The following is a 16,647-nucleotide window of genomic DNA, read 5'->3' as shown; positions in this document are numbered from 1 at the left end:
GGGGGGACCTGAGTGGATGGAGCCGGCGTCAGTCAGGGGCAGGGCGAGGCCGGGCGGCGGGGATGGCGGCCCCCGCCCGGAGCTGGGGCTGCAGTTGCGAGGAGCAGTGGCAGCATGCGGACGGGAGCTGGGGTAGGAGCGCTGGGAGAGTCACTTGCTCCTCGGAGGGGCGGCGGGCGGGCTGTGCCAGAGCCGGGCACCGACGAGCCCTCCGACCGCCTTCCCTCAGCGGGGTCACGGGTTTTTGGTTCGTCTGCTTCTTTCTAGGAGGCGGTGGGCGTCCTCTGCCTGGTCTCTCTGGTGTCCGCGCTGGACTACAAGTACCACCACAGCGAGGAGCTGGAGGCGTACCTGAAGGAGGTGCACGCCGCCCACCCGGCTCTCACCCACCTGCACAGCATCGGCCGCTCGGTGGAAGGTGGGTGCGGCGGGGAAGCGCCGGCTGGTTTTGCTGTATTGGGGATGAAGCAGCGTTCCCCTGCCGAGGAGGGGCCGCGGGGGTCCTGCGCTAACCGCGGGCGCCGGGTGCTCTCTGCTTCGGTCTCTCCTGAGTTTCCTCCGCCTCTTGCTTGAGCGTGAGTAACCAGCTCTGATGTCACCATGGCGCTGCAGCTTGGGTGGAAGTCCTCCCGACACCTATCTCTGTTCCGAGTAGAAAATACCGAGTGGCAATTTCAGAAGCAGGGCTGTTGCTCAGGAGCTTAAAACGCGTTTTTCCTGTAGGCTAAGTGCTCGTCCCAGGTGGGCTGTGAGGGAGTGTGTGTCTTCTAACCTGTCTTTTTGAACCATGTTCAAAACACCCACCCTCTCCTAGCCTTATCTGTTACCTGAGTAAATTGGGACAGAAAAGAAAAAGGATATCAAATACCATATAGAACAGAGGTTGTAAGTGAAGATTTAGGATTTCAGTCTCGACCCATATAGGAGAAATCTCACTCAGTAACCACCTTTCTGATCTTACGTGTTAAAACTTTTTTTTTTCCTCTATGATTGGTGCTTCATTGCAATGCTTTATTTAGGGGGTAAAGCTTTATGTGTTCTTTAAATGTTAACCTTTCTAATATCTTTATTAACATACTTAATGAACACTTGCCTAACTTTGAGGGAAAAGGGGGGGAAAAAAAAGGATGAGGAGATCTATTCAGAAAACAAATGTGAGGTATGAAACCAGATCATTATTTGGAAACATCTCTTCCTCTAATCCTACTTCATATTACTACAATTAAAGTACTTGAAGCTTGTTTTGTTTCAAATCTATATTATTCTAGGTAGATAACAGTGAAGAACACTAGCAGTTTATTTCTCCACATCCTTCCTTGTGTTATTGTAACTTCTGGTTGAAAAGAGTCTGGTCTATTTCAGCAGGGTAGCAAACAGCTGTCAGGTAGCTATGGACATGTGATCTCGTCTCTGTGCATGTCTACGCTCATTTCCAAGGAAGCCTTTTTATGGGAAGGCTCAAACTAGACAAGGAATCTTGAAATTAGTTACACTGAGGTGTCCTTGCTTTCATCAAAGGCAGAATCATAGTGGATTATGTTTTTCACTCACACAAGAAGTCTGTACAGTTCCTCATGTACAAACTAATTATCCACATCTTTGTACCCCTACCTTGAGGGAACTTAGGTAATTTTTTATGATTTTTTTTAATGATAGAACTTGATTCTGACTTCTCTGACACAACCTCTGTTGGCTTATCTTTCTGTTGCTGGGACAAAAATCCTCGTTCAACCTGAGCCTGAAATTTTGGCTCTTTCATATCTAGACATCTGAAAGCAGATAACATGAAGTGTTCAACTTGTCTGACTTTAATTAGCATGAAAACAAACTGGAAATACATCACCTCTTGACTGTGAATGAGTAGTGCCCTGAAACTTTATTCAGACTTCAGTATTGCCTTCTGCTTTGTCAAACTGTGGGAAGGAAGAGAATTATGTGGGCTCTTGCTTGCTCTGTCAGCATATCTTCATGATTCCCAAAAAGATTACCAGTTACTCTTTATGTGCTTCTTGCACACCTGCTGTATTCCTCCAAATGGAATAGATGGACAGTAGAAACATTATCTGTATCAGGTAAAGCAGAGCGACAGTGGAAAAAAATAAAAATAAATGAGGGGGAAAAAAATTAGAAAAGTACTGAACTTTTTTAAGCATTAAAAAGATTTCTTAAGAAATTTGCATTTAGAGTCCTGTGAGATATGGTAGAGGATGGAACTGAATTAGGATCTTTCACTTCACCTGCTTGTACTAAGAGGAAAATGTTGTGACAGCAATGGTTATATAATTTTGGTTAAAATGAAACTTCAAATGTTGGTCAATGAGGTGAAGTTCCAGTCTCCCCTTCCCTGCTAAGCTGATGAAATGTGCAAGAATGCATATATGTATACACATGTTGTATGGATATAATACTGTTGTCAATTAGCTAAATTATGAGGGCAAAATCATGGATAAGAAACAGAATTTAAATATTAGAAAATTCAGAATGTGGTATAATAAGTCTCTTGTTATGGATGATTAAAATAAAATATTATGAATTGGAGTGGTGACGATAAAGCCACTAGATGTAATTTTACTGTTGCCGTGAATGGCTATTATTTTCAGATTGCTACTTATTAAATAACGTCATTAAATAAGGCATAGATTAATCTAGTATTACATACTGCCATTAAGATTTGAATTATGCCAAACGTGAAGTGAGAACTTGGGTTTTTTAATTTATTTTTTTTTATTATTTATCTTTGACTTGAGTGGACCTGGAGCTCTGCAAGGGTTTAGGATCTGACCTTGAAGCCCAGATGTGGAGGGCAGTATCACCATTTCAAGAGATGACTGCAGGTAGTTCAACAGAAATAGCAGAGAGCTCTTTATGCCAGAAGTCACACATGCTCCAGACATATTTAGGTCTTGAGCCCTTGTGGGCTAGAGTAATTTAGGTCTTGAGCCCTTGTGGGCTAACTTAAAGTTATGATGCTCAGGGCATCCTCCATTCGAATTATGACCATCTACCAGGATAGAGATTCTATAGAATCTCTGAGTACCTGACCCAGTGCTTAACTACCTTTGCTGTAAAAATAACTTTTCTACCATCTAATTCGTATTTGCTTTGTTGTGTCTTTTTGCCATGCACCAGTAAGAAGGATCTGGCTTCATCTTCTCTATAATCATAGAATGGCTTGGGTTGGAAGTTAAAAATAATCTAATTGCCTGCCATGGGCATAAAAGGCCACCAGCTTAGACTCAGATCACCTTCTTGTCTTGCACGTGCCTTAAAATAGCTTCCAGGAGGATCTGCTCCAGGATCTTCCCAGGCACTGAGGTGAGGCTCAGCAGTCTGTGGTTCCCTGGATCTTCCTTTCTCCCTTTTTAAAAATGAGAGTGATGTTTTCCTTTTTCCAGTTACCAGAGACTTTGACTTTTCAAATAGTGGATTGGCAACCAAATCAGCGTTTCTCATAACTCTGGGATGCATGTCATCCAGTCCCATGGACTTGCACGCATTCAGTCTCATGAGGGGGTCTCTTACTTTCACTTCTCTTACACTAGGATAGATTTTGCTCCCCCAGTCTCCACCTAGAAGTTCAGAGATATATTAATATATCTTCCTTTAGGTAGTGGAAAATTGTAGCTGTAACATCGTCCAGGTCAAACAAGCCAACCTTCAGTCAGCTTCTCCTCAGACATTGTTCAGTGTTCTAATCATCTCAGTGGCTCTCTATTGGACTTTCTTTGGTCTAACAGTATCCCTCTTGCACTGAGAGCCTATAACTGGATATGGTAGATATAAATTCACTAGTGCTGACGGGGAGAATTTTCATTTCCCTCATGCTGCTAGCTTATGTTCTTGCTGATGCAGCCCAGCACAGAAGTTACCTTTCTGCTGCAAGAGCACTCTGCTGGTTCACATTTGCCTTATTGTCCCTGTGGATATCCCTCCAGCTCCCTGCAACTCATAGCTTGCAGACCTGAAACCTAGGTAGTCAATTTGCAGCCTGTGCAAACACGGAGTTATTGGATTGATAATCCTAATATGAAGTAGTTCTGTTCCAGGAGGAGGACTTTGTATTTACTTTTGTCAAACTTCATGATCCTTCGGTTGAGAAATTCCTTCAGCTTGTCAAGGCCCCTTTGAATGGCAACTCTGGCCCTGCTAACAATGTTAAACAGTATCAGCCTCAGTACTGGCCCCTGAGGAATGCTGTTAATGACTTGCTGTCGCTTGAACCACAAATTGCTTGGTCTCACAATTCAGCCTCTTTTTGACCTTGCTGTAGCCTACTGATCTAGTCCCCAAGTTTGCAAAGATACTTGGAGGGGTAGTTCTGACAGCCTCACTACGGTCAAAGTTAAAGAAATCCAGTATTCATGTCTCTCCCACTGAGCCAGTCAGTTCTTCGTGACAGCTAAGCAGTCAAGTGTGATTTACCATGGATAAATATGAGGGGAGATTTAGAAAATGTGTTCATTTGACATCCTTACACGTAAATGGCAAAGTACACAACAAAACCAGTACCAAGAACCTTATTGAAAAACAATGTAAAAGATGTTCAGTCTGTTTGCAGTGATTTACATCAACACATGGAAATTCACAGCTCCTCTGCCAGGTTACTAGGAAGAATGTATTCTAGATTAGCAACGGCCTGTTCAGTCTTCATTCTGTACGCTGGAAGAGATGATGTTCACTTAACTCATTTCACCTTGCAAGCTATTATCATGGAGTATGAGGAGAGGGATATGTAAATGCAGTCAAAAAACTTAAACAGGGGTATCAAAAGCAATAAATGAAACCTCAGTACCTGGCATGGATATCTGGCTTATGCAGGTGGAGCGTTGGGTACTGTATTCTGGGCTATCTCTACGTATGACTAATGATAGCTTGTGAAAGAGAAGGCTGAAAGAAAAAAAATCTCCCCAAACCTATTGATGGAGCAGATTAGTCAATGGCAGATGACAATTCCCATAAATGCTACAAAGAATCCATTTATTATGCAATTAAATTCTAAGAAGTGCAGTTCCTCCCTTCTCGGAGACCCATCTGTACAGCAGTGACAGGCACGTATCTGCCAAAAAGAACTTTGCTTTCCTCATGAAGTTACTTAAGGTCAAACTGCAAATGTGTGGTGGCTTAGGACTTGGTTTCTGATATGTTGCTTGAATAAGCTTGTAGAAGACCTTTGGCAGGAGCTGTGTTTTCTAATCTGCACTGTATTCAACCTCAGTACAGCATGTATGCTCTATAATAATAGAGAAGACTGCACAGCTGTGTCAGTCTAGAGAATGGGATGCATTGTGGTCATAATTAACCTTGCCTGCCTAATGGCAACCTAGTGGAAAACAAAGACTGACTCTGTAGCTGATGAATTTTATGGTGTCTTACTTAAAAAAGATGACATTTCAGTGCATGTATTATCCATAGCTTTTTGTTGTTAGAAGTAATGTGCATTTATTTTATTTTTTAGAAGCAGATGGAGGGGGAGGGTGGGATAGCAAACTTAAGGATGATAATTAAGTAGTCCTGATGATGATCTTATTTGGAGAGGTTAAGCAACATCGAAACAGCTGAGTGGCTTTTGTAGTAGATTCATGCTTATTAAAATCTTTTTGGATACACTCTGGATTCAGATGAAGTTGATAGCATAGCAATTTCTTCTTGTTTTAGATCTATATTTTCTGGAGGCTAGTGTGCATTTGTAGATTTCTAGTCCAATTGGAATAGTTGTAAACATCTTCCTTAGGCCACTGAGCAAAGAAGGTTGCATTTGGTTCATGTTCCTTCTACTTTTACACAATGAAGATCTGACTTAGAAGGCTAACTCTTCTTTGGCCAATTCTATCATCAGAGAAACAAAAAGGAACATAAACTGGCCAGGTTTTATTCTAGTTTCACAAGAAAATTTCAGAAATAGGACAGCTTTGTTGCAAGTAGATAAAAGTTGGTATGTGCTTTTTTTTTTAAGGGCAGAACTATGTGATTTAATCATCCTGCTTACTATTAAATTGCTGTTTGTTGCTTTTGAATTGGCACATTCCATCCATCGATCTTGAGCACATCTCCAACTCTTAATAGTAAACAAAAAAAAATATCTCATTTATTAACATTCTGCTATCCCTGCTCTATCATCAGAAGCTGATACATGCAGGCTATTCTTGCTTGGCTGTGCGTGTACATATGCATACATGTGTCTACAGTGAAGATGTAGTTGTCAGGGCTGCCAGCAGACCAGGTTTCTTGCTGGTTCAGAGGAGGTGCCTGTTGAAGCTCACCACATCACCTTCCAGCCCACATTCATGTGTTTCCCTCTTCAGAAAATAGAAGAGAATGCCACATGCCCAGGTCTGCATCTCATAAGCAGCTGTCACTCAGCTGAAGAGCACACTTGTAATGAGTCAGGGCTATGTAGTGCAGAAGGAAGTGTGTGCCTACCTTGTAATATAGTTGGAGAACCTAGACAGCTGCTCCAGATGTCATTCTGTACAGATGTCAGTGGGACTTATGCCTGAGATGTTTGAGGAGTTGATGCTGATCTGATAAGTGTGCTGATATTGTGTGATTAATGCCTGTAGGTGTTCAGGGGAGACTATTTAACAGAGAAGCACAAAATTCTGGATTATTTTCACTGGAATGCAACATCTTAATAATAAAAGATTGACTACTGTGTGTAGTCTATATATTGATAGAATTTGAGTGAAACCCATACAGACTACCTGGGGGCAAAATAGGAAGGCATTTTCAGGCTTTTTCTCATGGTATAGTATGTAAGGAGCCTGGGTCACTGCCATCAATACTACCATGAGCTGTAAATGTATTACATTTTTATCAGAAACACTTTAGGTTCCGAATGCTTTTAAGTACTAGAAAACAAGTTTTACTGCTGGAGGAAACAAGAACAATTCCAGTAGAGCACAAAGATTTTGTAGATATCTATTTTGGTTTCTTCTGGTTAGTTTCTGGGGTACTGGCACTGTGCTAAAAGAGAATGAGAAAGCTCCACCTAACCCAGTATACCTTGAGGTGAGTTTCTCAGTGCTACCCACTGATGTTTGTACAAACCATTGTGAGAACCAGTGCATCTAAAAAGAGGGAGGAAACATAAACGTAATAAAGATAGCTGTTAATTTTCAAGACAAAAAAAGAAACTGCCTAGAGGAATATCCACAGAGAATATGATATCTTTAAAGAGAATACTGTGGGGCTTTTTGTGCATTTACATTGTGAAAGAGGTGTTTATGTATACAAGAATATTACTGTTTCTTCCATTTGAGTGACTGCTGCAAATGTCCTTCCTTCTGTCTCCAGTCCTTGATAATGTCTCCTCTTCTCTTCCCCCTGCTTGACTTCCACCCCACAGATTTCCTCAGTCCTATGAATCACAGGCTCATCATGCAAGCATGGCGTGTGTAGATAATATAAGCATTGAGATTTTCAATGTTCATTTTAAGAAACAAGAACGAATGGGATGTTTCCCACTCTATGGGCCCCATTTAGAACACGCTAAAGTCATCTGCTGAAGTCATCTGCGCAAGTCTAGAGTTTCATTTAAAAACAGGCATTCTAAAACTTATCGTGATTGCTACTTTTACCCATTCTTGCTTCTTTTCTATTTTTTCCTCTGAGTGCTTCTTCTAGCAGTTTAGTTAGCAGAGTTGATTTAACTGCATGTGTTTTACATGTCTGACTATAGCAGAAGAGCCGCAGTACTTCCACCTTCTACAGTATTTTGACTACTGAAATGCGACATCGGTTGTTTGGATGCAATTAATCTTCTATAGCCAAACATTACACTTTTTTTTTTTGCCTGATAAAATGACCCCACACTGTCAGCAATGCTTTGACAGACTGCCTACACTTGCTACACAATTTTGAAAGAGTACTTAGCTTGAGCCAGTGTTGCACTGGCTTTGTGCTTGGAAGACGATTAAGACGTTAAATAAGTCAATCTTAGAGGTGTAGAAACTGACTGTAAGCATGTTCCAATTCTCTTGCAATGAAGGACAAATAACTTGCTTAAATCTCTTTCCTTACCTTTCCTATGAATTGGTCAGTCCTCTTTGTCTTCTATGTGGTCTCCTTCACCTAAAAAATAATGATTGAAGTGTGTGTGCATGCAAATGCAACTCAAACACAATTCTTATAGAAAATATTATCAGAAATGTTTTTTTCCCTGTGAAATTTACCAGATCAGAAATACTTCCTAGGAGAGGAAAATAAGGGGAGGAAGGAGAAAAAGACAACAACTGCTTGAAGGAAACCTGTCTTAGCAACATAGTCCAAATGCTTTTTGTATAAAAACTTTTCTTGTACTGGAATCATTCTGTTATAACTTTGGAAAGGAAATGTGATCTACTTATAAATAGTACATAGTTACTGTGAGCAGAGTTTATCTATAACCTGAGCTGTGGGAAAAATCACAGCTTTCCTGCCTTCTGTCTGCTTCTGGACAACTAGAAAGCAGGGAGCAGAATGTATTTGTTAAGCTCTTCTTCCTTTATTTAGAGTAGTAAAGGTCATAAATGTAGCTATCCTGTTTTTCCCTCAGAAAGGCTCTGCATGTTTCCACGTTTCCTTAGAAGTAGACAGAAGTGATGACTGGGTGTGATTATCACCAGTAGCAGTGCTGGCAGACTTCTGTGACTTGAAAGTACCAAGTGCAGCTGGTGGGCATAGTTTGATTCACGTCTGGTTACATATCCCTTAACAGGTGTTGGGAAAGTAAGTAGGTAGAAGATGTAAAGTCAAACATACGCTCCCTAACCCTCCACCTCCCAAAAAAGGGCAAAACACAGAGCTCAGTACTCTAAGAGCTTCAGTTACACAAAAGGCAGTTAGTTTACCTTTTTTTCCCCCTCTTTACTTTCTGGAGGCTTCTGCTTTTTGGAGCTGTATGTGTGTGTGTGTATATATATATATGTGCATGCGTGTGTATACATTTCCAACCATACAGATGAGAGGGGAGACCTTCACAGAATCGCAGAAGGGCTTGGGCTGGAAGGCATATTAATGATCATCCAGTTCCAGCCCCATACTGTGGGTAGGGATGCCAACTGGTAGGTCACACTGCCCAGGGCCCCTCCAGGGTCAGGAACATCCACAACCTCTCTGGGCAGCCTGCTCCAATGCCTCACCACCCTCTGAGTAAAGACTTCCACCTAACATCAAACTTAAATTTGCCCTCTCTTAGTTTAAAACCGTTCCTCCCTGTCCTATCGCTATCAGACTGTGTCAAAAGTCTGTCTGTATTTCCCTGAAAATAATGAAAATAGGGTGAATGTTGATGTTACCTCAGCGATGCGAGCTGAACTGCGACTTACAGTACAATGTCTTAGATTTTAAAACAAATTCTAGTCTCAGGCTTCCTTGGAAAGAGAAAAGATTGCTCTCTGATGCCTATACTTTTCCCAGATGATCAACCATTTTCCTCTTGTTTGCAAGGGGAGCGCAGTAATGCATCCCTCCTCCCCTACTCCAGGTGATGCAGCTTTGCAGGATAAGAGCAGTACACCTTGCCTCCTTCCTGTCCAGGCCTGAGCTAACAGGCACCTAGGGCTAACAGTGTTGCTGATTCTCAGTGTTTCCTAATTAAAGCTTTACTATATGTACTTCTGGTATTGTGTCCAGCTAGTTCAGTGAGTACAAATATAAACATACTTATATGTAGGCAAGATGCAACTTCTAACCCTGAAGCATTGCTTCCTTAGACTGTTCTTCTACATTTGGTCATGCACTGAAGAGATCTAGATTCTTTTTTATAAAGCTGGATTTTCCCTTGTGAATGGAAGTTGGATGTATGCAGTTGCTATTTCTGCTTTTTTCAACTTCTTATGAATTAGGTAGTTAATTGAAAGGAGAGAAAAATGTGTAGGTGTGGTTGTAGCTCTCTTTCCCCTCCCAGTGAAGAGGCTGCCCTGCTGGTAAACGGTTCCACTTTGGACACAGAAACTGCTATCATCTATGCAGTAATTCAGGCATGAGGGAGCTTAGATTATGCTTTAAGAAGAAAGTTCTGCAGCTTGATGCCAGGACTTACTTGCAAATTCTTCTTGTTATGGAGAAGTTTCGTCTGTGGCAGTTGAAGTTATTTAACTGAATGATTGTAGGGGCTGTGTTACATGCTGAGTTCACAGTGGAATTAGGGCAGTTGAGTTATATTTCCTGTTTGTTCCTAGTACGTATTTTCTGCATCCAAGGGTCTCCAGTTACCTGAAACATTTGAGCAGGGAGAGCTTGTAGAGATCTGAAAAAGTAAAATTTGTGCTGAGGATAAAATAAAGAAAACGCTGTTTTCAGTAAAAAATAGAGTCCTACTGTGTCATTCAAAAGTCCAGTCTGGTTCAGTATTCTTTTCTTCATGAACAGCTAGAGAAAATTCTAGGAATATGTTAAGCACAGAATACTTCCCCAGAACAAATCAGGTGTTTCTGACAAAGCACATTTCCTAATTGTGATGACTTGAACTAGATAACAATACAAATCTTGCTTTGAAGCACAGTTGCATTAGGCTGGTCTTAAAATCCAGGAGGAAGCAAAGACCACCAGAACACACTCCCTTGACAAGAGAAAGGACTAAATTGCTTCATTTGCTGTTGGTAGTCACACTGCCTGGATTTTATGTTCCAGGGATGTTTGTTAAAATGGATTGCCTTTCCTAAAAGGCAGTCACTAATATTCCTAGAGAGATTTTTTTTTTAACCCATTATGAGAGAATCTAGAAGCAACTGGTTGAACTAAGGTAACTTATTAACTAAACCAGGAGCAAAGGTGATGATGATAACAATTGTATTGTTTAAAATAAATTAATTGATCTTGCATTTTTTCCTCTCCAAACTGTTTGATTAAAAAAAAAAAGTGACAAATACAATGTCTAGAGTATACAAAGGATGCTTAAGTAGATATGCTTAGCACGTTTCTTGGCAAGGTACCTCAACACACTGAGGCCCTCCATGTATACTAGTGGCTTTCGAGCCTTGTAGGAGGAACAGCCTATAGTGTCCTCCTGGTTTTCTTTTCCTTCTCTTGGCTTTGAGTGGTCTCCTCTGCCTTTGGCATTTAAAAAAACAAACAAAAACAAACAAACAAAAAACCTAGGCCAAATAAAACCATTTAATCAGGATAAATTACACTGAAACCATCCTCCTTCTTGTAGCTGGCTTGCATTATAAGCAATCACTTTGCTTGTGATAATCCAGTGGTATTACTGTGAATTGATAGTATTTCTTTTTTTTGTGGACACGGTTGCTTTTCTGAAAACTGCTAGAGTATACCAGTTTTACACTTCTCTCAGAAAATAATATAAATTACACGTCTGTAAATTTGGTTTTAAAATCTTGTGCTAATAGAAGCAAGAGTTGGTGAAGAGGATAAATGGTTGGTTTGGTTTCTGGGAGTGAATATGAAAGCAGGCAGTGTAAATAACAGAGAATGCCTGTTTAGGGTAATTCTATGTGTCCATGGAGTTTTCCCCTCAGCATTGAATAAGACTAGTGTATGTGAATTTAAAAACAGTGTTCTCTTCTGGATTGTTTTTGTTTGGGTGTTTTAAAAATTTATTTCTATTTCTTGTGTGCAAATACAAGTGCTATTGTAGAAACTGCTCTGTGTTGGCAATTTTCCATGTTTTTATATATAATGAGTAGGATCAGCTTGATATGAGAACTGGAAATGGTACTGCATGGTGAGCCTCCTTATCGATGATTTTCACTCTCGACTGCAACCTTATTAGGAACAGTGTGTCTAGAATATTTCTTCTGAAGTGTGATCTCTTTTACAGCTTCTCTATCAAGCAGGGTACTTGGGAAAGCAAAACAAGTAGTAAGACCTTTGGTCCCTTTCCCAGGATAAGAAGTGCTATTTTTTGGGGTATGGGCTGGGCACAGTAATCTGATGTTATCTGAGGATCTTTTGGGTTTGTTCTGCTTACCTATGCACCATGCTGAACACTGTTAGACTTGCACAATTAATGTATGTGACTGATCTGTCTTTAACACTTCAAAATACCTTGAAGAGTTTCTTATGTTAGAAGTGTCCTAGCTTCTCTTGGGATATCAGTTTTGTCATTCATTACTAATGGAAATCCAGTCCAAGTGTTTAGATAATCCTTTCCGTCAGTAGACCATGAGAATATGGTACACTGACAGCAAGGATAAACTGATGTCCTACAGTTGCTTATACATCTGTCTGACCCTCGCTTCAGGTATGTAGGTTGTCCAGAGTATAAACTGTACATCTAGAATGTCTATTTCCTGAGCAAACACAGCTGCCTTCTACTGGTTGATAATTTACGAAGTTTATATCCATGAAGGATACTTTTTTTTTTAATTTACTGTAGTCTAGAAGATGCTTTATACAACAGTCTGGCTGGCTTAAACTTGCATATTTGCTCATGTCTATAATGCTACTTCTGCAGTGCTACCTAATTCTAATTATTTATGTAACCAAAATCATTCAGCATGCTGCTAACTCTCAACTTCTGCTGGAATCTGAATCAAGTTGTGTGTGCTGTCAGGCAATCCTCTTGCAGAGATAAATTTTAAAATAGCTTTAGATTTTCCAGCTTGGATTGGTGATGGCAAATCTGAGTAGTTAAAGTCTCAGAAAAGAGATGTCCCACGCTGTTTGTAAGATACCCTGACACAGTTCCGCAATAAAAAGAAAACTGTCAAGATCAATTAGTATCTTCCATGGTAATAATTTGGACTTACACTAGTGTTGCATTCTAGGATGGAGTACCCAAAGACGTAGCTGAAGGTTGCCAAATACAGTTAAGGAAATGTTTCTAATATTAGTATGCACTGCTAAATGGATTAAGGAGTGTTTGAGGGATTGTGTGGGAACTGTGATACATCTACAGAAGAACTTACCAAGGAGCAACTCATACCATCCTGTCTCCCCGCAGTGTTTTGTATAAGTAATACACATGGCAGTTATTTGCATCATTCCTCTTTCTTCTGTCAAGCCATAATTATAGTAGTGGCTGCTTTTGCAGTGGAAGCTGTTACATCAGCTGGTATGTTTATTTCACTGCTGTTCTCATCGTGGAATCTAGGCTGAAGCTCTTCTGCTTATACTGGAATTGAGTATGATTGATACAATACAAGCTATGCCTAAGGTGTAACCACCTCTCTATTATGTTCTCATAGATCAAAACCCTGTTTATTTAGCCCCCTTCTTATCTTGCACTGCTTTGATCGCATGTTTTAGAGGACGGAAACATATATTTAAGCAATTTGTGTGGTGCACGATAGAATGAAGCCCTGATAGGTTAAGTTGTCAAGATTGCTGAAATACCAGTAGTGCATAGCAATCTGAAGAATTACAACAAAGTGGTTTATACTTTTTAACTGCTCTATACATGCTAAGATGGCTGTCCCCGGAGTTTAGAAACACATGTTTATGGATAAGCCACCCTGATGGTTTGCTACTTCTTGTCAAACATGAGGGAAAACTTACTACTTCTGCTTAAGAAAGAGGATATGAAATAGAAAGACATGTAAATTGTTGTGGCTTATTTAACATCTCAAGAGTATTGCTTGAGGTCCTTACTTTGATTTATGTAATGACTGGTATCATATTGTCTTCTTTCATAAGCTTGCATCATGTTTTTTTATAGGCAACGGAAATGGATCCACATAGATTCATACCTGAGCCTTTGATTTAGACATCTAAAAATTCAACTCTCCAGTCAAAGTCAGAACAAGTTTTGCATGACCTATGTTCAGTGCTGTACTACTCAAATTAGTTTTTAGTCAGATTTGGAGCCAGCATGAACTGGTTTTGGACTTTGTCTTCTAATTAGCATTGGTCTTTCTCTTCTCCCTGACTTGTGCCTTTTAGGAAGGGATTGCCTCATGGATAGGATCTGCAGAGATGCTGATCTGTGCTGAGGTGATGTGTAGCATCTATATGGTCAGCTTGGGAGAACTGTAGTTGGCATACTGCTTTTCATTAGTTAAATAGACCTCCATGCAAACATTTAAGCTGGTTGGCTGGGTCTGTGGGGTTTGGACAGCACATTGTCTAGTTAGTTCACTTCACTTCTGAGCCACAACTGCCTTTGAAATAACAACTCCGTTTTGTACATGGAACTATAAAGAACAATGAGAAGAGAAGCAGAAGTAAACTTCAGAACAAAACAAGGAGTGTAACCCAGTCTCCAAGGCCTACAAATAATCTGATTTCTTTCTCACTTGATCTGGAAATCAGTTTCAATTCTCTGTTTTAATTCCCAGTTTTTGTGGGTCTGTTTAGAATATTGATATCGTGTCATGAATATTGCCATGGCAAAGGTAGAAAACTCATCAATTAATCTGCTCACTCTACCAGAAGCTGTATAATAGGGCTTTGCTCCAATGCAATTACAAGCACAAGTTTGTCTTGATTACTTGCAATATAGTTCAGTGATTAGCTGAAATAATTTCTGGTTTGGCAGTGAGGAATGCTTTCTCAGTGTATGTTCCGTTGATGCAAAGCATGGGAGGTGGCTTAGCTGTTCAACTATGAAAACAGAGTTATCTAGTGTTTACTGATTAAAGGAAACTTTATCTACTGAATCTTCTTATATGCAGTAAATTACTGCTATATGGAAAGAATCTTACAACATCCCTTGTAGGTACACTATCCAGTACTGCAGGCTGAGCAGACCCAGGAATTTATTTTAATTGTTAATGGTAAGCTTAATGCTTCTCACAAGCTGGAAGTGCTAGAAAATAATTGATGTCTCAGTTCATGGGAGTGTTTATCACTATGATGGCCCTCACGCACACAAACTGTGAACAGTCTAAACATTCATGCTGGAAAGACCAATTTAGATCAGTACTTAATGCTAGTCTACACTTAGCTCTTCCATGTGCTTCCCATGAGGACCATGAGGATGATCAGAGGGTTGGAGCACCTCTCTTATGAAGACAGACTGAGGGAGCTGGGCTTATTCAGCCTGAAGAAGAGAAGGCTGTGGGGAGACCTCATCGTAGCCTTTCAATACTTACAGGGAGCCTACAGGAAAGCTGGGAAAGAACACTTTGTCAGGGAGTGCAGTGATAGGACAAGATGTAACAGTTTTAAACTAAAAGAGGGTAGATTTAGGTATGTCAGGAGGAAATCCTTTATTCAGAGGGTGGTGAGGCGCTGCAACAAGTTTCCCAGAGAAGCTGTGGATGCCCCATCCCTGGAAGGCCAGGTTAGGCTGGATGGGGCTTTGAGCAATGTGATCATGTGGGAGGTGTCCCTGCTCTCAGCAGGGGCTGGAACCTGAATGGTCTTTAAGGCCTCTCCCAGCCCAAACCATTCTGTGATTCTAAGGCATTGGAAATGTTGTGGGCTTTTAAAAGATTATTGTTTTTGTTTGTTTTAAATCAGAATATATTTCATTTGCAAAAAGCCTTAAGTGACACAGAAATAGCTTGTAGCATTGACGGGTTCTTGTTGCTTTAGAACTACAGTGCTAATGCTGCTAAAAATATGGTGCTGTTCTACATTAGCTTGTAAGATACCCTGAAAAACCTATATGCAATGGATGTGCATGTCAGTCATCCTTAGTCAGATTTGAGATAGCTCTTGAGCAGCAGAGGCAAATCTCAATGTCTGATTATTGGTGAGAAGATCCTCCCTTTCTAGGGACTGCAGTACAGCTTGTCTATTGTAACTGGTTGGGTATTTTATATGCTACGTAATTAGATATAGGAAAGTAATGCAAACATAGTTAATGTATTGGTTGACTTGAAATCCTGATCCCACTTTCAACTGCTTCACTGTTTAGGTTACTGCTTTGTGTTTTTCATTTCCCATACAAATGATTTGAGGAAACTAATGCTTTTCGTTGACACGTATTTCATTTCCTCTGAGAGGGCTTTTGACACGTAATACACTCAACCTGTTGGCTCTAAGCTATTTCAAAGACTTGCCTGTGTGCTTGGTGCTCACTCTGATAACAGTCCTGGAGTTGGATGAATCTGTAACCTTATAGAAAGTGTATGCCTCCTCTGTAGGAAATAAGTGATCTACAGCTTAACCGTATTCACCTCCATCTAGAAGAGAGAGCTGGGGTACATCTCTTGTATAGGTCTTCTGCTGCCTCAATCTTATAGTTTCACCATAATCTTGTAGGTGCTGGATATGCTTCTTGGCACTGCTGCTTCACCTGACCATTGGTTGCCATTCCCTGGCCAGGGAAGCTGCATGTGGTAGGCTGCAGGTTTGAGCCTGTGATTTGAGCTGGGGTGGAAAGGCTGCAGTCAGAAGCAGGTAGGTAGCTCCCCGGGCAGCAGCCTGCGTGGCAACTGAGAAGCCAAACACTCGGGAGGAATGTCTTGGTTTTTTTTTTTTTTTAAGTTTATTTTCTTTTATTTTTCCAATAGAAGGAAGGAGAGCATGGCTTAGAGTGAAAGACTTTCTTGGTAGCTCACTATAGGTTACCTCTGGATGCAACCACGGAGAGGATAATAGACGCGGAAATTAGGTTCAGACTCTCATGCATGCTGGATTATGAATAAAAGCAGCATGTTTTCTTCCAGTACTGCTGTTTTTTTCTAGTTCCAAACATACTTCTGCAGTAAGACTTGTCTTGTTTCCACAGAATTGCACAATGGCTGGGGTTGGGAGGGACCTCTGGGTTTTGGAGGAGAAAAAGGCCAGGGTTCTGGGGGCTGGTGCTTCCTTTCT

General features: G+C 40.7%; 1 protein-coding gene across 1 annotated transcript in view; it reads left to right on the top strand.

Moving 5' to 3' along the window:
- Nucleotides 1-23: 23 nt before the first annotated feature.
- CPM (carboxypeptidase M) overlaps nt 24-16,647 on the top strand; it is a 31,697-nt gene continuing 15,073 nt past the window's right edge. The window contains exons 1-2 of the mRNA XM_003202051.4: nt 24-132; nt 268-418. Coding sequence (XP_003202099.1) covers nt 115-132; nt 268-418 — 169 coding nt within the window. The 5' untranslated portion in view covers nt 24-114. The remainder of the gene's footprint in view (nt 133-267; nt 419-16,647) is intronic.

Source organism: Meleagris gallopavo, chromosome 1 (genome assembly GCF_000146605.3).
Source record: "Meleagris gallopavo isolate NT-WF06-2002-E0010 breed Aviagen turkey brand Nicholas breeding stock chromosome 1, Turkey_5.1, whole genome shotgun sequence".
Lineage (NCBI taxonomy): Eukaryota > Metazoa > Chordata > Aves > Galliformes > Phasianidae > Meleagris > Meleagris gallopavo.
The sequence above is the reverse complement of the archived record's forward strand: the minus strand, read 5'-3'. Positions and strand labels throughout refer to the sequence as shown.